This window comes from Triticum urartu, chromosome 1, assembly GCF_003073215.2.
Source record: "Triticum urartu cultivar G1812 chromosome 1, Tu2.1, whole genome shotgun sequence".
Classification (NCBI taxonomy): domain Eukaryota; kingdom Viridiplantae; phylum Streptophyta; class Magnoliopsida; order Poales; family Poaceae; genus Triticum; species Triticum urartu.
This window is the reverse complement of record NC_053022.1, coordinates 493019946-493041819: the sequence shown is the minus strand read 5'-3', so window position 1 is coordinate 493041819 and position 21874 is coordinate 493019946. Positions and strand designations below refer to the sequence as shown.

General features: G+C 46.2%; 1 protein-coding gene across 1 annotated transcript; it reads left to right on the top strand.

The window, feature by feature from the left end:
* The first annotated feature begins 12517 nt into the window (after window positions 1-12517).
* On the top strand, window positions 12518-16860 carry LOC125521731 (translation initiation factor IF-2-like). The gene is made up of 4 exons (XM_048686797.1): window positions 12518-12901; window positions 13752-13875; window positions 14260-15567; window positions 16151-16860. Exons 1-4 carry the CDS (start codon window positions 12855-12857, stop codon window positions 16583-16585), a joined length of 1914 nt encoding a protein of 637 aa, XP_048542754.1. The 5' UTR covers window positions 12518-12854; the 3' UTR covers window positions 16586-16860.
* Window positions 16861-21874: the final 5014 nt, after the last annotated feature.

The window sequence follows — 21874 nt, the reverse complement described above, 5'->3', positions numbered from 1 at the left end:
TGCTGTTGGTGTCCTCTTTCTCAATGAAAAAGTAAAACATCTGTGGTTTGTTGTGGAAAAGAAACATTTGCTCCGTATATGTGTGCCTGTGTTGTTTCATCTCCAGCAAATACATGGTACAAGTTTTTTTTACAACAAATGTTGCCTTTAAGAGCATCTCCAATACATCATGTAAAATACATCATCAAAAAATGATTCAAGTAAATTTACATCACCAAAAATGCTTTTTTAAAATTATCAGAAATATTCAACTCCAACAAATGGTGTAAAATAGGGCTACCGCACGGCAGCCGCTCCAATGAATGATGTAGAAAAGGCCAGCAGCGCAACAACTTCAAACATATGTGAAGCAAAATCATCCCAAATTTAATACTTAAACAAATATAACAACAATTTCATCAATTCACAACATCAAATTATTACATAATTCATGAAATCCACAACATGAAATGCAACACAAATACAACAAGGTTCGGCAAACAATATAACATAGTTCATGCGCAATACAACAAACATTGAGATGAAATTAGGAGGCTTGCTCCCCATACCATGCCCACCACTCCTCCATGATATCTTTTTGAAGATCGTCGTGCGTATCGGACTCTCTGATGTCATGGTACACCTGCATGAAGCGCTTGATTTGATCTTCCCTTCTACTCAGCCGAAGGCGTCTTTCCATGAGGTCATAGAAGGTCTAATCCAAAAAAATCACGGACATTCTCAACGATCATGTTGTGCTTGATCACACAAGCAGTCATGATGTACAAAGGTTCTTCTGATCTCAATATCTAGCCAGTCCTCAGTGCTATGCCCAAGCAAACTTCCGCCATTCCTCCTCTGCTCGAAGGCTCGATCATGTTGCATCACAAAATTGCAAATGTCAATAAACAAATCCTTGGACATTCTGAAATGATGACGGAATAGCTCTCTAGGAAAACTGGTGGAATACCAAAAAAGTTACGCATCAATCTTTCAGAGAAGATGAACAATATTCAGAGAAGGCTCCATGACCCAACATCGCCAAGTATATTGTCAACACAAGTTGCAGGGAGGACGAGGTGCCAAGCTCAGGGCCATCTTCCTCAACATGAGCACCGAACTTTGGTGCCTCGACGATAATCTTCACCAACCTGACACTTCCACCAACGGGGCCATCCCAACATGCCCCAACGTTGGAACTGATGGTCAAGACATCAAGGCAATGAGAGGAACCCTAAGCCCACTCAATAGTGGCGACCACGGGAGCCTCCGTGGCCGACACTTCCACCATGACCTTTGTCCCCTCCCATGCTAGGAGATTGGCCACAGCTGCAGGCGACGATGGACATGACTTCATCATCCACAAGGCGCCCTACACAAACACTTCTATCCGTGCCACCAGTGCCATTGAGGACTAGAGGTTTTCCAACGGAGAACCAACGCAAGCGCGAGAGACGTCGAAGAAATCGTCAAGTTCTGTACAAACTCGAGGATTTAGTGCTTCAGCACACTCAGGTACGTTTACGACCCGATGATGGCGTCGTTCAAGAAAATGATAGGATCAAGTTTTGCGTCTCCCGTGACTTGGAGTGCCATGAGCGGTATAAATATCTGCTCAGCCGCTTAGTGCCACCACACAAGCCAATATGGAACAAAGGAACAAGGCGGTGCCACTTTCATCATCTCCCAAGAAGAGTGACATTCACGTGAAGGCAACCAGAACACCACCCTCATTGGCGGACCAGAAGACGCCGACAATGACGACCACACCAATGGATGGTGTTGAAGTAGCCAAGCAAAGGCGAATGAATCAACCGAGAAGAAAATTGCCTTGTGTGTGGTACTCTTGGAGTGCAGTCGAGTGAAAGGTTAAAGCAATGGATGGCGACCTTCTCCCCATCACCGAGAAGTTCAACTATCCTTTGGAGGAAGAGATCATGCTGACACGAAGGAGAACTTCCAGAGGATTTTCCTACCGCGCCTTGGCAATGTCTGTGTATGGTTCAGGGGTGCAGAGGTTGATGCCAAGAAGAGCTCATCAACGTCGCAAGAAGGAGCAAGATCCAAGGCCCGGTGTCTTACTTTGACAACATGGAAAGGCTCGTTGGGTGGAGAAAGCACTTCACGACACCTAAATATATCCAAGCGTCACTACACCAACAACACATCACGGCTTCCTCAAGACCTTGATGCACGACGACAAGTTGCAAACCGGCCTGGGGCAGATGTTTTGCTTGGAGGTGGAGAGCACCATGTACACATCTGATTCACTATAGCAATCATGTTTTCCGTTCTATTCTTATTTTCAAATACACACTGAACATTTCTGAATATCAATAAACATTTTTTTATAATTGGCGCTAAACTTTTTTTAACTTAAAATGAACATATTTCAATTACATTGAGATTTTTGTAATATACGCTGAAAAAATACACAATAGATATTTTTTCAATATATGTTAAATATTTTTTAAATATAGGATGGACATTTTTATAATGAAATATAAACTTATTTGTAATATACGGTGAGCATTTTCATAATATACGATGAACAGTTTTGTATAGTACACAAAAGGCAGAAGGGGAAAAAGAAACATAATAAAGAAAAATAAAAAATAAAGGAAAGAGGATCAAAACAAAGAAACTGAAGAAAAGAAAGAACATAACCACTAAAAACGAGATTAACAATGACAAAAACCAAACTAAACCGCAAAAAAGTGCAATAAAACCGCTGCGAAGCTAACAAACAAGGCCCATGAGTGAGCGCCCGTAGGTGCCGCGCCAACTTTCTGACGTCTGTGGGTGAGAGGGCACCTGCTATTCGGCGCGTAGGACGTCGCGAAGCGACCGCGCGTGTCCCCCCCCCCCCCCCCCCCCCCCCCCCCCCCCCCCCCCCCCCCCCCCCCCCCCCACACACACACACCCTCCTCCCCACCTCCAATTTTTTGTTTGTTCACTAAATTCAAAAAATGCTCATCTAATTTAAAAAATGTTCATGAAATTCGAAATTTGCTCTTCGTAATAAAAATGTGTTCACCATAATTTTAAAAATGTTCATTCACTTTTCAATAAGTTCACCCATTTTCAAAAAAGTGTTCTTGAATATAGAATTTGTTCATCAAGTTCAAAAAAAAGGAAATTTTTTCATCTAATTCAAAAAATGTTCGCCATATTTTTTTCAAAAGGTTCATCAAATTCAAGAATGTTCATACATTTTTTAAAAAGTTCACCCTATTTCCAAAAAATTGTTCTTTGAATTGAAAATTTGTTCATCAAGTTCAAAAAATGTTCATCAAATTCAAATTTGTTCATCTGACAAAAAATGTTCATCAATATCCAAACTCAACATATTTTGAAATCATGGACATTTTTCAAATTCGTGAACATTATTCGAATTCAGGGACATTTTTTGGCTCCACGAACTTTTTCCAAATTCACAATTTTTGAATTTTGGAACATTTTCGAAATCCTAGACTATTTAAAGAAGAAAACAAGAAAATAGTGGGCAGGCCCAAATGTGCGCGTGGGGGTGGGGGAAGGGGGAGGGGGGCGTGGGGTGCGCGCGCGTCGGCCTCGAGGCGCATATTGCGAGAAATAAGAGCCCTTGGGGAACCTATACCGCTCGTACCGCGTGCACCCCCTTGTGCGCTTGGCATTCTCATGGGTTGGTTCATTTTTTGTTTCTTTTTTTCCTTTTTCCCTATTCTTTTCTCTTTTTTTCCACTTTTTTCATCTCTACTTTTTCACTTTTGTTTTGAAATATATTTTAAATTCACGAACATTTTTTTTGTTCATCGATGTAAAAAAATCATTAAACTCAAATTTTGTTCATCGTTTTCTAAAAATATTCATCAAATTCAAAAAATCTCATTGAATTTAAAAATTTTCAAACATTTGTTTCAACAAAGTTGTTTTCGAATACAATTTTTTGCATCAAGTTCAAAAAATGTTCATCGAATTCAAAGTTTGTTCTTCAAATTTAATAATTGTTCATCGGACCATATAGGAGGTCTCGGGTGAGAGCTCCTCTTTGGCGCCTGTTGGGCCAGGAATTATCCCTTGGGCATATAGCATTTTGTTATCTTGTAAATATCACTTGGCGAAGTATCAAGTGAAAACGTTCGTTCACTGAAAACTGAAAACTGAAAACTCTCTTCGTGCGCCACTGGATCGAGGACCTACGGTACAGAAAAAAGGTGAAAACTAACCACGCACTTAATCCCAGTTTTGCAGCTAACCCCCTGCTACAGTAGTTATCCACAGGAGAGGGCGTACTCGTTATCCCCTTCTTAGTTCTCCATCCTCGCGAGGGCGACCAGGGAGCGCCGGTGACTGACTGCGGCGGCTATTCGGCGGCGACTGACTGCGGCGGCTATTCGACGGCGACTGACTGCGCGGAGGCCGCGGTGGAGCCCGACGCGATCTCCATGGTGGCCCCACGCAAGGGCGACCTGGTGCTGCTCCCACGCGAGGAGACCTAGAGGCCGCGTCCTCCGCATCGCTGCCCTTCTTCTGCACACGCGTTGGAGGCGGCAGCGGCAGCGGCGCTGGCCCGTCGACCCGACGACCTGGCGCTGCTCCCAGCGAGGGATGTTTAGAGAAATTGTGGATGTTTTGCTGTATAGAGAAATGCTGATGTCGATGTTCAGAGAAATTGTAGATGTTTTGCTGTACAGAGAAATGGTCGATGTTTTCCTGCAACTGATTGAACGCCATGAATGAATGTGGATGTTCAGACACATGACACATCCTTTTTGTTTTGCTGCACCTTTCTGTATATGAATGTACAGAAAAATCCTGAATGAATGTGGATGTACAACAGATCTTTGTTCTTTTGCTATTGTTGTACATACTGAAATTGCAGATTTTCAGAACGATTGTGAATTGGTTACAGTTAGCTTTCCAATTGCTCTGGAGGTGCTGTACGACAGCTAGTTGAGCAACTTTCTTTCAGTAACATGGATTCTACTGTACTTCCCTAGTTCCCTGCGATGCATGGGCGTAGAGCACTGGCTCATGGCCGCGGCCGACGGAGGGCAGGGGAACACGACCGAGACCGGCGGAGGGCGGGGGCTCATGGGGGTGGCCGGAGGACGGCAGGGAATCACGGCCGGCTGAGTGCTAGCGCTGCTGGACGGGGCGGCCGTCGGAGAGCTAGGGCATATGGCGATCGGCGCACGACTAGACTCATGGAGGCTGTACAGAGCACGATTCGTTTTCCCTTTTTTGGGGGTGAATTGTTACCAAGAAAGGACATAAATGCAGGGGGTTAGCTGCAAAACTGGGATTAAGTGCGTGGTTAGTTTTCACCTTTTTTCTGTACCGTAGGTCCTCGATCCAGTGGCGCACGAAGAGAGTTTTCAGTTTTCAGTTTTCAGTGAACGAACGTTTTCACTTGATACTTCGCCATATCACTTGTACTGATATCAGCCGATGCAAACCAGTATATTTAAACATATGACCGATTATTTGACACTTTACGTCCACCTATATGGACCAATTAATACACATATGAGAATTTCCTTTCTAAAATGTCGAAAATAAGATTATTATTTAAGAATTCATCAAATTATCAAAATCATGCATAATTCTTTGTAAATGTTCATAAATAAATAAAAAATAGAGTAGGGATTTTTTTGAATCTTTATTTAATTATTTCTTGACAAACATCGAATCGTAATTTTTTCTGCACAAGCACTCACATAGTATATTTTTTGTACTAAAAGGACATGGTTTGGACAAGAATAATGAAAAAAATATATAACTACATATTGTCTAATATATCGTCCGATATCTAATATTATATATACCGAAGCCAAACCGGCAAGAAGCCGACACTTTGAACCATGATTTGTCGCTGCGGTGTAAGTTTAGTGCCCTCTAATTTTAAGATAGTGGCAACCCATGTTATCATGAAAAAATGAAAAAAAGGAAACAAAAAAGAATATTCTTTCAGAAAATCGAAAGAATTTGAGGATTTGGGAAAACAGGAACAAATATTCAATAAAAACCTATTTAGTTATGAAAACAAAAAATTATTGAACACTCCAATTTTAAACTAATTATGACCAAATGATCGAAAATATAATTGAAATATTTAATAAAATAATAAAATATCTGGAAAAGTTTTTGAAGATATGAGGCTTGAAAAAAGGGAAATGAAAAAATTAATCATGTTGAACATAACACATGGGTCTTTCATGCACATATATTTTATGCTAGAATGTTTAATCACTTCTTTGGGAAAACATACTTTTCAAATTTGCTTAATTTTTTCTCAAATTTCTGTAACCGGGAAGCCACATGCCAAAATTGTCTCCATGCAAGAAGTCAAATCTAGATGGTTTTCACACTGACTAACAAAAGATGTCCATGGTTGAAATTCAAGGACCAAGTAAAACCTGCTGCAGCCTCAACATGGTTTACTGTTGCGCACTTCTGCATATACCTTCTTTTCAGCTTTGCCCCCACCCTTTTTATTAGTGTTGATTGTGTGAGTTTACATCAGAAACTGTTCTTTATTAGGTAAAATGGTTAAACTTATTGCTCCCTTTTCATTTGTTATTAGATTGGATCTCGTACATGCTTAAGGTACCAAAGCTCTTTACAGCCAAGAAAAGCTCAATGGGGCCAGGCTCGGCAACTGCTCAAGAGTGGGCCGATTGCAAGGTTTATTGCAGCCGAAGGATCGGCACCAAGAAGGCTGGAGATGAAGCGTTGGCAAAGTGAAATGGTACCCCAAGCACAAATGATTAATGTCCGAGTTGAAGGCAACTGGTACGCGCGTACGTGCAGGCGCCATCATTCTTGCCCTTGAGACCAAATTAATCCTCCTCATCAACCCACAGCTAAGACGTCGCTTTTGCTTTTGCTTTCGGGTGAAAACAGATGGCCTCCCTCATAAAACCTTGTGGAGTTTGACATGGATCTTTAAGCTGCACTACTGGTGCCATCTTTACGCCCTATGATTGAGCTCGTGATTTACCATCAAGCGGCAAGTTTCCAAGAGTTGAGAGGAAGTGCAAGCAACCCCGGATGCATTGCATCCTATCATTTGCCAGTCAGTTTAACATCTGAAAATAGATATACAAGCAAAGCATGCATCATTATGCCCTCGGACACAAAGCACGATAACAAGTGCAGTCGCGGTAATCTGATGATGCTTTGGATTGGCAAGGCTCGATCTATCATCATAGTACTAACATGCCACACTGGATCTGGTGACTGGTGAAGTGATGAGCATAGATATATACCAGTAGACCTCCTGGGCCGGACCTTATCTGCTACTGTGCCTGAAAACGAAACTGCCAGAGCCTGATATCACTGGGAAATTTCTGGTGCATCATCAACAATGGGCACTGCCACCGGTCCACCATTTGTGTTATCTCTTTCTCCTCCCCTGTGGCTGTAGCTGGAGGGACAAATCATACGTTGATTGCACTGTCGTCCGGTACAGACAGTTCTGCAGGAGCAGGGCCGCGCATTGTGCAACACTAGTACAGATGGGGTCATCCGGCGACGAATGGCATGGCATGTGCATGTGCGCTATGGGCATGTAGCATGTTACATGTATCCGGTCGATCGGTCCGGTCCCGGGCACGAGGCGGCCAGCAGTTTCTCCGTGTCGCGCCACCAACCGTCGGGGATTCCCGCATCTGCATCGGCGGGTAGCATGGAATCTCTGTTGATATATTTCGTAAACTGCAGCACCAATACAAATTTTACCGCAGAACGGAGCATCGTCTTCGGATTCACAGGTCACAGCAAAGCAAGCTGGGGGCCTTGCACGGCTGGAACTAACAAGATCGGCCCGGCGTGCGTGCGTACGTGCGTGGCCAGCGGCGCCAGCGAGACGGCGAGGAAAGTTCCGGCGCACGGAGGCAAGTCGGGCCGTGCCCAGATCACGGCACAGTGCCGCGGTGTCCGGTTCCCGGCCGATGGAGACGCGGCAACCACCTGTCGCCGTCCGTCGCCCACCCAACCGACGCGCGCGGGCGGGAGCCGTCGACCACTCGTCCGTCCAATCGTCCGTGCCCTGCCGTCCCCGAGACGCCGCCACCAGCCTACGCACGCCGCGGTAGACTCCTGATCATCACTCGACTGGGATCTATTCTATCTAATACAGAGATCCTGGACTGGGATCGACATGACGGGGTAGTTGTGGTTTGGATGGCGCTCTCCTTTTCTTATCCTAGAACACCACCGCCGGGCTCGGCAAATTCAGCCCCTCGAATGTCCACGAACGCGTCCACAGACATTGATCGGGCATCTTTCAAATATTGTCCCTTAGATTCATATACCTTATATTTTAATTCTTAAATTCATGCAATCCATGCACGTCGATCATATGATACAAATTGCCTAAATTTCAAAATTTGAAACAAAGTAAAGCAAATCATAGTTCAACAAACCAGACATGCCAAAATAAAATCAATGTCCGAACATGATTGGTGGCCTCAGACCACCGGCCGGGCGCCTGCTCCGAGCAGAATGCGTCGTGCTCCAGACGGAATGTGTCATGCTCGTCATGCTCTGCCTGCATCCGGGTTGCCTTCTTCGCTTGCATCCGTGCCGTAGCCGCCCTCGCCGCCTCGTACTCTCTACGGTCGTTGATCTCTTTCTTCTTGTCCGTAAATCACTTCTTCGCATGCTCATCCAAGAGGGTTTCGTCGCGACGGAGGAGACAACTGATCCACCATGTCCGTACCTCCTTGTGACACCGTCGCCGTCTCCCTCTCTTGCTGTCTGCGTCACCGCAACTTCCGGGCGACGTTCTCCGCCTTGCAAGTCGCAGCCGACGAACAAGGCGGACTGTGTCTCTGTCGCGGCGGTCTGGGCCGGGCTAGACGACATCTTCGACGGTGGATCAGGGCCGGTGATGAGGATTGGGAGCAAGCGTGGAGGATGGCGAGGGTCCGGGTGCGGGAAAGGTTGGAGGGCGGCGGGAGGAGGAGGAGGAAGAAGGGTTTGATGGATTCGGTGCAATTTGCGGTGAGGTCAGGCTGTCAGGTCCGACGGGACGGGCGCGCTAGGTCGCGCCCGGGTGTCTCATATTTAGGAGCTGGATATGAGGGGTGCTTGTCAGCTCAAACATTTGAGACCCGTTTATGAAGCCCGTCCGGGTCGAAAAATTATGACCGGTTAATGACCGGACGACCTTTTCAGACATATAAGACGGGTTTGAGACGCCTGGCTATAGATGCTCCTACTCACGCAGCTGTTCCAGATCCCCTGCTCGTCCGGCTCACCTGAATGTTTGGGTTTTTCTGGCACAAAATAGTACAGATGCCACAAGATTTATATCTTGGCACAGCAACAAGTACTCGCCGGAGAGGATGTGCATCTACCCAAGTAATTCCAGGGGAGCCGAGCAACCCGGGTACGATCTCATCTCATCCCGCGCTTTGGATCGAGCGACGACGTACCTCGAAAGCAAGGTGGATGCACGTGCACGCTCTAGGGTCTCTCGTTCATGAGCTGAGCTGCAGGCGCATGTTGCCGGCATTTGACTACACGATTTGTCAGAAGAGGGACTTTGACAGGCTGCCGGCTGCCTCACTCACACTTATTACATATCCATACCGTCGCCTCGAGTTGAGAATGATCATCTTTTTCCTTGGCAAACGGAATGAATGATTATCGTCTCATCTCATCTCATCGGGCAGCAAATCATCCACCGACCAGACAGGCCAGCTGATTATTCTGATCCCCACCACCAGCACATGCCACGTACAGTATCTTAACTCTATCGCAGTGGCCGCAGCGACCCTAATTGGCCACGGTCCCACATGCCAGCAACATTATTTTTCTTTCTGGAGTTTTATTAACCTTCATTAAACATGTTTTTTCATTAAACATGGTTGTGAGGATGAAATTGATTACTCCCTCCTTCCATTTATATAGGGCCTAATGCGTTTTTCGAGGCTAACTTTAACCAAATATTAGACCAATAATATATGACATGCAACTTACATAAAGCACACCGTTAAATTCATGTGTGAAAGGAGCTTTCAGTGATATAATTTTCACATTGTGCATGTCATGTACTATTAATCTTATCAATAGTCAAAGGCAGTCTTAAAAAACGTATTAGTCCCTATATAGATGGAAGGAGGGAGTAGGATGTTCGGGTCAAAACAAATTGATTAGGATGATTTTCTGTCAGAACCGTAATTTCTTTTGACATACCATGATATATTTATACTCCCTCCGTTCCCAAATACTTGTCTTTCTAGGCATTTCAAATGGATACAACATACAGATGTATGTAGACATATTTTAGAGTGTAGATTCGTTCATTTTGCTTCATATGTAGTCACTTGTTGAAATCTCTAGAAAGACAAATATTTAAGAACGAAGGGAGTAGTAGCGAATTGTACATGACAGAGATACATGAGCTGACTACAATGATTACAAAATAAAGTCTAAAAGAAACAAGCAAATCTTCGAGATCTTCAAACTCTTTCTTCTTCCATGCCACAAGGTTTACTTTTCTGAAGGTAGCCACAGGAAAATAATAAAGGTATCAAACAATGCCAAGGTTGGGATGCCTGTAAATACCGACGAGGGTTCTCGGTTATAATTTGAACCGCAATGCCAAGGCTGGATGCATGCACGCAATCATTAAAGTAATCAACCAACATCGGCAAGAGCATCAACACCGGTATTTCAGGGACAAAAACAGAACAGCCATGTCGACATCGATGGGAGACGAGAGTGCGAATCGCCATTATCGAGGATGTAGTGGCCGGGGCAGATATTGCGAGGACAACCATCCTCGCGGCAACCATGAGAAGAAATCCAAAACCGATCTGGCGAAGCAAGATCTGAAGGACCATACCAAGAAAAATTTAATGTTTCGACACCAGCATTGACGTCAGGAAGGAGATCTCGTCGTCGAACGAAGGGCAAAGATTACTTATTGTAGATAGTTCCATCTTCAAAGAAGAAGAAGACTACCAAAACCCTAAACCAATCTAATGAAAACACTACTATTACGAAGAACTCCACTCATAGATCGGGTTCCCCACCCCTCCCAACTCCAGCGAGGCGGACCGGAGGAGGGGGAACCTATCTATGGTGGAGGCGGCGGCTAGGTTTTTCCAAGCTTCTGATGTCTTACAAGGGATACAAACCGACACAACTTTCACTCCACTATCCAAGTAATTTGATTTTAAGAGATATTTGACTCCGAACATAATTTGATTTGAATCCAAGTATGGTTGTTAGGAGCAGATGCCCTTACAAACACACTCTTATATAAACTGAAAAATATATCTAAGTCCTTGGGAGTGTCAATACAACTGAGACAAGCCTGCAGAAGAAAATGCTAGAGCTGGAGAACCAAATCTTGGGACATGCCATACTCCACACGCCTTCGCTGATTAGAATGGTACCAACCAAACCAGGGTGGGGCAGGGACCTTATTCCACGTCGTCGCCAACGTCTTGCCAACACAGCTTGAAGATAAAACCCAAAAGTGCGTAATCGTAGCACCACCGGGCGAAAAGCACTAGGTCCCCGCCACTCTACATGTCGGAGCGGCAAATAGAGGGAGAGGGGGAGGGGGCATGGTGTCGCGGGGAAAGCGATAGATTATCCACCGCCTTGCCTAGGTCGCCGGAGCAGAGGAAAATAAAAACACTTGGGACACCTCCACAAGTATAACGGAAAATAAAGAGACATATAGTAAGAGAAATTGTACTAACATTAATTTTGTTGTTGTCACACTATTGAGGATTTTGGCTCCCAGGCTCCATGAAGCCCAAAAATTCCAAATTAATAATCAAATGTCACTTCTTCTTTTTTTGAAGTTTTGTTTAGAGAAAAAATGCGGCATGTTGATGTTTACCACATTGCAGTAATTTTTTATGATGAAATGCATTTTCATCTGATTTAAAAAAAAAGGTTAAATCATATATGATGAAATAGTGATGTGCCAGAAAATACATGATTTTTTTGCGTGTAGCTCACATTAAAACGTATTTCATCATGAAACTTTACTAAATGTAGTATACATCATCATATACTTATTGTTTTTTAGAACATAAAAAGCGTGAATTTCAATTATTGCATTATTTTAAAAATTGGGTGGGGGGGCATTAGCAATTCCGCTATCGCACAGGTTTTACTTACGGAAATAGTAATGGGCGAACATTCGTCAAGGGGAAACTGCCAGCGAACACGCCCTAGTTGCCACACGATCTTGATCGGTGCAGTTTTGGATGATTTTTAACACGCAAAGTTAAACAAATGCCATGTCAGTTTTGCAACCAAAAAAAAAGCCATCCAGGTTCTCCGAATGCGTTGAAAACTGCGTGATGAACGTTCACAGATGCCATTTCCTATGGCGAACGTCCGCCGGATATGGCCATCCTTTATTTACGGCCCCGCAACAGCCCCGCAAGCCTCCCGCCGGGCCCCAACGCACCATCGTCGGAGGGACAGGGTGGCGAAACCTTTACGGCTAAACAAAACAAAGCTTTCCCAGCGCAGAGCCCCAGAGAGAGAGAGAGAGAGCTCACGCTCACGCACCCCCCCTCCCTCCGGCCCCCACCATCTCCTCCCCGCGATCCCGCACACCTCATCTCACCGCATCGCGCATCCTCCTCCCTCGAGGGGAAAAGCGACAGAGCCGCACCCACGCCACACACGAGAGCCACCACTCGGCCAGCGGGCACACCACACGCACAGGAGCGACGAGAGAGGACCGGCATTGGCTCCAATTGAAGCTTCCCGATCCAGATCCGACCCCGCGGGCCCGTCCCCGGCCGCCCAGCCGGATCCCCGGCGGCGCCGCGGCGGCATCGGTTTGGCCAGTGCTCCGGTGACCCCTTGTGCGGGGCGGAAAGGGGTTCGCCGCGGGGCGGTCTGAGATGGAGGACCTGCTGGACGCCGAGATCGGCAAGAACGACTACGACTGGTGAGCGTCGCTCCCACGAATCCTTTTCTTATTCATTAATTTCCCGGGTTTCTGGGAGGCGAATCACCCGTCTGTGTGTCATCTTAAAAGCTGGAATTGAGTGATTAATGCAGCGTGCTTATGAAGGCTGTTGAACATTTTTTTTCTGCACTGCCTTCAGTCGGCTGTATTTTGGGTCGATTTGTACCTGACCCCCGTACTTTTTTGCCTCAGTAAGCTTGATTTTGGGGTGCCATGTGTGCTCTGTTCCGCAGAGAGGGTACCAAAAATACGTCAGATTTTCATTTGTGGGCTGCCTGCTTCACTAGTGGCTGCGGTGGATGTTGGATGTAATCCTTTTAAGGCCAAGTTTGGGATCTCATTATTTGGCTTCAGTACATACATACTCAATTTGTAGACAATAGAAAGAAACAAATAAACACTGTGGGTGGAGCGGAATGTATACCTAATAGACCTTTATTATCTGGATCCAGTTTATTCTCTATATGGGAAAGGAAAATCATAATGTTGGTGAGATAAGACCAAGAGGTGACCAGGTCAATTTGGAGGCATTAGCATGACATTCTGCAAATGAAGAGAATATAATTTTAGTGCTTCTCCCACATAATCATATGTGCACATTTGTGAGCTTTAGTAGCGAAGAGTGATCATTGATTTGTTTTCTGTTATTGCAGTGTGCTATTCGGTAGTACCTCTGTTCACTACTGAAGGACGTTTTGGCAGTTCAATATAAACTACCAAAATGTCCTACATTAGTGAACAGAGGGTGTACTTGTTTGTTTCCTCTTGTTAATGCATGTCAGCATGTGTTTCTACTCTTATGTAACATGTTTTGTGATGCACTCCTCAGGCTTCTTACACCGCCTGGGACGCCCCGTGTTCCTGCTCTGGAGGTTGCTCAGAAAATACCATCCTCAAATATATTGCCTAAGCGCACCCTCACTAGATCTTCCTCAACTACAAGAGCATCAAGGGTACGTAGAATGTGCTATCTGTGTGGAAAATAATCATAATAAATATGCCACTGCTTGAAGATTTTCGTTTGTAAACTAGTCCAGGACATGTTTTTCTGTGCAAATGATTTCAGTAAATTCTAGGAACCATGCTCTGTACTATTGGAATTCGGTAATATGGTGATCGGCCTCGCCTAATTTTTCTAAGTTGCATTGCACGTATTTAGAATCAGAGAACATGATTGAATGTATCTTCTGGAGACATGCATGTATGGTAAACAATTGTTATCTAGTCTAGACGCACTCTTTTGAATTGCCTGGTTTCTTGGAATGGATTATTTTCTCATCTAAATTCTGTCAATCATAATCATAGCTTTCTAATGGCAATAAGCATTGCATGTGCAGCTTTCGGTGTCTCAAACAGAGAATGGACATTCTGCAGTTCCCACTAGACCAGCAAGAAGTAACTCTGTAACCCGCCCTTCTATCCAATCAACTCTCATGTCAAGCAATAACAGGACATCAGTTCTCAGCGCAAGTATTTCATCTGTCAGTTCAAGACCTACAACCCCAAGTAGGCGAAGCAGCACCATTGCTGCGCCAAAACAATTGGTGCCAGCTTCACGTCCAGTTCCAGCAAGGTCATCTACTCCTGTTAAACCTCGTCCATCTACACCATCCAAAACTCGCCCGTCTACTCCTGTGAAAACTCATCAAGCAACATCTAACTCTGCAACTGACGCAGCTGCTGGCAGGACCACAGCCACCCAAAGTTCAAGGCCATCGACTCCAAATTCTCGGTCTCGAATTATGTTGAATTCCTCTTCAGGTTCTATTCCTGCAATGAGCCGCCCAAGTCCATCCATAGGTATCATTCCTGCAACGAGCCGCCCAGGCGCTTCCTCAAGTAATGGTCATGGGACAAGCCATCCCACCTCATTGTCTTCTGGTACAGTTCCTTCAGTCAGTCGCTCCAGCTCACGATCATCTACACCTACACGTCAGCCTGCAGTGCGTTCATCGACCCCAGCTATGGGCCGTTCGCCTTCTTTTGGACGCACTTCTAGTAGCAATAGCTTGACGACATCTATGAACCGACCTGCAGCTAGTAGTGGCCGAAGTTCAGCACCGTCATCAGCTCCATCATCCCGTCCAAGTTCCCCAGGTCCACGACCCCGAGCTCCAGTGCGCTCACATGACATTCCTTCATCGGCTCCAGCATCTCGTCCAAGTTCCCCAGGTGCACGACCCCGAGCTCCAGTGCGGCCACATGATACCCCTTCATCAGCTCCTTCATCTCGTCCAAGCTCCCCAAGTCCACGACCCCGAGCTCCGGTGCGGCCACTTGATATCCCTGATTTCCCAAATGAAACACCACCAAACCTAAGGACAAAGCTACCTGAGCGACCACTATCTGCTGGTAGATCACGCCCTGGAATGGCTTCAGGAATAAGATCAAACCCACATGCTGAACAGTTAGCTGCCTCGGCTCCTGCAAAAAAGCTCTCCGTGCCTGCTGCAAGTCGTAATAAGTTTTCAGATCCACCATCAAAGGCGCCTTCTCGCTCCAATGGACACCAAAATAGGCAGTCTGAAAGGCCCGTTGTTGACAGTCAAGCTACTAGGACTGCACGGACTGGTGCAGTTGCAGGCGATAATGGATTCGGGAGGACAATTTCAAAGAATTCACTTGACATGGCAATCAAGCACATGGTATGTTTCTTATTGTATTCACATCACAATAAATAACATCCTGTGTCTTAGTTTATGTTGCATTACGGTTTTGTTACTGACTGAATTCCTTAAAAAAACATTCTTCACATCTTAGCATCTGTCAAGTTTTTTTTTCCTTTTAGCATTTAAGTTACAGTGGTGAAGTAGTCATATCTGATCCTCTTTATGCAACATTACAAGGCCAATATATTTTGATTTTCAAGGTGGAAAAGTCATCGCTGCAAGTGAATTAGTCATATGGTCCAGAATACGGACCGGAGTTGAAAAGTTGACTATTTCACATCTGAGTAGCAAAGTCATCTTTTAGTGATGTAAAATTGAAAATACACATAAGCATTGCTGGGAAACTGCATTAAGCATGTGGTGTGTACCAAAATCATGTAATACCAACATTCCAGATAAACTAGAGTTGGTAAACTGCATTTTGCATTTGAATATCCTGTCAGGTAAAGTGAAACTCAAAAAATGTTATTGACTGGCTCCTTGTTAGATCTATTTCAAGCCTTTGATTGTTTTATTCTGTTGAAGAAGCTAATCACACCAGTGTACTTCCTTTTGATAGGACATTCGGCAGAACTTGGGTGGCATCCGTGGCGCATCCCTGTTTCCCCACAGCATCCGCTCGAGCGCCGGCAAGGCCCGCCCGGTCCGAATGTCTGACCCCGGGCATCCCACCTCGAACGGTGACCACCGGCACTACGCCGACAACGGCAGCACCAACGGGCACTTCTTCTCGGGCGACTCGTACGGGGCCCTGTCGCGCAACGGAGGCAGCTCGACGGACTCGCCGGATCGGGGAAGCTTCGGGACCAAGGAGACGTCCCTGAGCGAGCTGGACATCTACGGGAGCTCGCGGTACGAGGCGATGCTGCTGCGCGGGGAGGACGTGAGGAACACGAGCTGGCTGCACGGCGGGTTCGACGACGACAAGCCCGACCAGAGCCCCCTGTTCGACCACCGGTTCGAGCCGCTCCCGGAGCCCTTCAGCCCCTTCTGACGCCGACGGCCGCCTCCCTGCCTCTGTATGTAAAGTCTGTCCCCGGTGATCACCTGATTCCCCACGTTCCTTCGTGTTGTGTTGCAAGATGTGTAGTATGTATGCCCTTGTTGGGCCGAAATGGATAGGGCTCCGGGTTTGTGTAACTTAATTTGTTGTTGCCTAGAGGCCGGAGAGTTGGTTTTTCTTCACAGAAGATTGTTGTTGTACTGAAAATCGAAAAAGTACAGATAGATACTTGATGAACAGTAAAGAGCATTTGTGAGTTGTTGTAATCATGTGTGACGACGACGACGTCGACGTTGGACCATCTCACGCAGCCGCTGCACTCCCAATCGACGCCTCTTGATCACACAAAAGTCGGAAGCGTAGCCTGGTTAACCAGAGCCGTAAACAATCCCATCCTGATGGCAGATGCTGCTGGTGGAGGAGAGAAGGATGGTTGGCGGTAGCAGCAGCAGCAGCGGCGGGTGGCACTGGCAGAGTGCTCATGCCGTGCGCAGAGCGCTATGCTGGCCGGATCCGGCCGCGGCAAGTGGCCCACGAGGAGCCTGTCTGCGCGGTCCCGCGAGACCGGACGGCCCCGGCACGGCAAGGCAACGGGTGGCGTGCATCCGCCGCGCCTCGCGCCCGCTGTGGCGTGGGCGCCGGGGCGCCCTGGACCGGACCGGGCTGCCGTGCAGCACCGGTTTCTGTGGCGAGTCGCAACGGGGACGAGTGAGACAAGGGTGGTCGCTCTCCGAAGGCAACCCACGCCCAACCGCTCTCGGTGTCAGTCAGGGAGCCTGACTGCTTCACGCACAATACTTGTGGTGTGTGTGTGTGACTTTTCACTTTCTTCCTCGGGTGCTTTGACCTTTTGATCTCCAGGCATCTACGGGCCAGAGGAACCGCGACCTGACCATGGGCCATGGTGTCTTTGCATCGATCGAGGTAACTAGAGATGTAGAGTACTCCTTCCGTCCCAAAATTCTTGTCTTAGTTAATGCCTGGTTGTACAAAACCTGAAGCTGATCTTATTTAAAATACATCAACCGCGTGTGTTACCATGATTGTCTCTTCTCGTCGGGGTCCGGGAAGTGAACACGGTGTTGGAGTAATGCTTAACGTAGGTTGTTTTAGGATCACTTCTTGATCATAGTTGATCGACCGTGTTTTTGCCTTCTCTTCTCGCTCTCATTTGCGTATGTTAGCCACCATATATGCTAGTCGCTTGCTGCAGCTCCACCTCATACCTTTTACCTTACCTATAAGCTTAAATAGTCTTGATCGCGAGGGTGTGAGATTGCTGAGTCCCCGTGACTCACAGATACTTCCAAAACCAGTTTGCAGGTGCCGATGATACCGTGCAGGTGACGCAACCAAGCTCAAGGAGGAGCTCGTTGAAGACCTTATCCTTTGTGTTGTTTCGTTCTAGTTGATCAGTAGTGGAGCCCAGTTGGGGTCGATCGGAGATCTGTGTAGCTTTTGGGGTAGTCTTCTTTTATTTTGGTTCCGTAGTCGAACCTTGATTGTACTTGGATGATGTAATGCTTTATTCATATAATTGTGTGAAGTGGCGATTGTAAGCCAACTATGTATCTCTTTCCCTTATGTATTACATGGGTTCTGTGAAGATTACCTCACTTGCGACATTGCTTTCAATGCGGTTATGCCTCTAAGTCGTGCTTCGACACGTGGGAGATATAGCCGCATCGAGGGCGTTACAAGTTGGTAATCAGAGCCTTCCCCGACCTTAGGAGCCCCCTGCTTGATCGAATCACTGGCGTTATTGAGTCTAGAAATGTTTTGAGTCTTTTAGGATTGTATATATCGGAGAGTTAGAAATTCTTTTTACTCCTCAGTCCCTTCGTCGCTCCGGTGAGGCATCCTGACGTAGAGTTTTGACTCTTCTCTCCTCAAATTTCACTAAAAAAAAATTTAGGATCACGCGGGTATCTTGGAATCGTTCCGATGGTTTTGTGACGAGAACATTGTTCTTCGTGCCTTCTGTCATTTAGGGGTTGTGGCAGTGTCCCGGGGAGTTGAGCTCTGAGGTGTTGTCGTCACAATTTTATCGTTGCAGTTCTGGAATACCTGAGTTTAGTTTCGCCGACATCGAAAATCTCTTCTATGCAGTTGTTGGTGAGATAACCTCGACGCCACCCAGTACTGGGGCGGGAATTCGGGAGTATTGCCATAACTCGTATAACGGATGCTTTTCGAAGGTTGAGGTAGATGATTTCCGAAGGTTTCTTGGTTATGTGTTGAAGGATGGATACAGCTGGATGTAGGATTTGTTAGTTTTGGGTGAGATATTATGCTTTCCCTGTATCCCCAACACCTGATTGCATAACCGGAAAATTTTTGGGAGTTTATAAGTGGGAATTCAAGTAGCTCGTAGGATATCTTTCCCACAAATGTATGATATAAAATTGGGGTTCGACGTCTAGTGGTCCGCCTATTCACGGTTGGTTTTACAGTGGTCTCATTGTGTCTTAAAGAGTCCTTGGCTATGCCGACTCGGGGACGCTTCGTATGTCATGTACACTGCCTTGTACATGATGGTGCTGTACGATCGAGCCCGTGTAGGCCCCACCACAAAAACTTCGGACGAAATCTCTATCATATGTTTGTTCCGGCTTATTCCGCAAGTCAATCCTTTGTTTTTGTTTTTGAGTTGTGGTATTCGAGTTGCTTTGAAGTCAAATGTTGATTCCATCCCTTGTCTAAGCGGTGTTCCCATACTCCGATGTGAATACTAATCCTTCGTGATAATCGAGATTGTCATGTTAATCCTTTTCACCGGTGTGTTTCTCTTCAAGTGGATCCGATCACTTCAACATTCGCAAGATCAATTATCAGTTTTTCTCAACGTTGTCTGTTTGATCCGTCCTCAAGTTGTCTTTGTTTTTCCCGCCCTCCCACCCTTATTTCTTCAAGGACTCAGATTTCTTATTCAAGTATCCTTTTATTGATGGGAAGCCTCTCCTTTCTTTCCGTCAATGTTCTTATCCGGTGATTCGGAAGAAGATTCTAACGGAGCTTCTAGTTTATCATTCTTCGTTCTCTTTTCTTCCACGGTGGATCCAATTCAAGCTTTTGGTGTGATCATATCCTTTAACTCGTTTCAATGATTTTTCATACTGGTGCACCTTATATTCAGTCATTTCTCGCTATTCAATTATTCCGGAGTGCTCAAGATATCTAGATACATCCGTATCTAAACAAATGTAAGACAAGAATTTTGGGACGGAGGGAATAGTATCTAGGACTGCATGTGCAAAGTGACTGTCAAGACCTGCGTCTGCGTGCAAGTGGAATGTTTTTAAAGACTGCAAAATTCACATTCTGAAGTCTCCAAATTTTTAAACAAGTCACACGCTTAATACATGTGTAAAAGATTACTCTTGTGAATCTTTTATCATAGTTTAAGTTTAGGGCTTCTTTGGTTCATAGGATATATAGAAAAATCATAGTACTGAGATGACATACAACAACAACAACAACAACAACAATAAAGTCTTTTGTCCCAACCAAGTTGGTGTAGGCTAGAGGTGAAACACATAACATCTCGCGACCAACTCATGGCTCTTGCACATAGATAGCAAATTTCCACGCACCCCTGTTCATAGCTAGTTCTTTGGTAATACTCCAAATCTTCAGGTCTCTCTTGACGAAGTCCTCCCGAATTTGCATGTATCTCAATTTCTGTAGGAAAAAAGATGTCACTTGATTCATAGGATTGAAAAAATTTCGTTGGGTCTAGACTAATTTTATTTTTCCTTGAAATGTAGAAGATTGGTTCCTATCCCGCATAGAAATATGAATCAGTTCCTACAAACCAAAAAGCTCGAAAGGATCTTTTTTCCCCTACAAAATTCCTATAATTTAGAATTCCTACAAAATTATTCTAAATCGAAGGAGGCCTAAGTTTATTTGAGCTAGCTAGGTTCGGGCGGTGGCCAATCTGCACTGACTCTTGCATTGTGTGCCCCGAGGTAGCTGGCATGGTCGGGCCCTTATCAAGCCATAGGCTATGGCAGGCTCGCCGAGGTATCTCGAACTGGGGGCATGTCATCATCGGATTTGCCGGGCGCGGCGACTTTCGTCGTCATCGCGAAAGGCAAGCGGCCTCCCTCGACATCGTGCGGCGAAGATCATGCGTCCGCCTACATCCGTTGGCGGCATAGTACTTGGTCGTGGCGTCGTGCGGCAAAACATGAGGAAGGCGGACGTGATGTTGGGGCATTGCATCGGTGGCGGCCAACCTCTTGGGTACAACGTTTCGATTGGGGCCAAATCTATGCAGCAACACATTGATCAGTTCTTAGCTGGGCATGGATGAGCTGGGATCATATGGAGGTGTAGCGACGACCCTCGCGAGTGGAATTTTCTCTAGCGGGGGGGGGGGGGGGGGGGGGGTCCTTGGCCTCTCTCAACATCGGGATCCGACTAGCAATGAGTCGTCAACTAGTAGCAAGGTTGTTAAGTAACGGTTCGACCACAAGTATGCATTCTCTTCGGGTGAAACCCACGATCTCGCCACTTCAAGTAGATGAGGCATCGTCGACACACGTGCGTCATGACCTTATTGAATGTGTTGGCTCTAGCTTTGTTTCGAGGATTAAAATATCATGTTTGACTTTTGATTGAACCTGTCACATTAATGCAGTGTGATAATTTCTTCTTGAAAGTTTTATTCAGGCGTGAGGTAATTACACAAAACCACCACATTTGGGGCCGGTGCAAGAACTTGCCACCATATTTGGAGAAAAATCCCATGGCACCACCATTTTTAGGCATGCGAGGTAATAAATTGCACCAATTCACGAATTAGCTCATGAAAGCGGCCACGCTGACCGGTGGGTCCTGGATGTTGGGCCGACGTGGAGCGCGGTGAGGGCAGGCGGTACACGGCCGCTAGGTTAGACCTCGAGGTGTTGGTGCGGCTGCTAGGCGTCATCCGCCTGCTAATCTCTCAATTAGCATCCCGCAAGACAGCCATTGGATTTAATTATACGCTGCCGTCGGATTCAAGCCACGTGTAAACCCTCCCGACAAAATCCCGTTGTCCTTCCCAGCGTTGCTGCAACGGTTTCGTGGAAGCAAAATCCCCACCTCCTCTGCAGCTCCTCTGCACCCGCCCGAGGCCAGGGCGAGGAGGAGATCCACGCCGCCGACGCCGCCTTACCTCTACCACAACCGCCGCCAACGCCGCACCGGCTCTACCACCGCCGCAACCGACGCAACATCGCCTCTACCTCGCCGCCGTCGACGCAGCAACGCCCCCGTACACCTTCCAGCGCC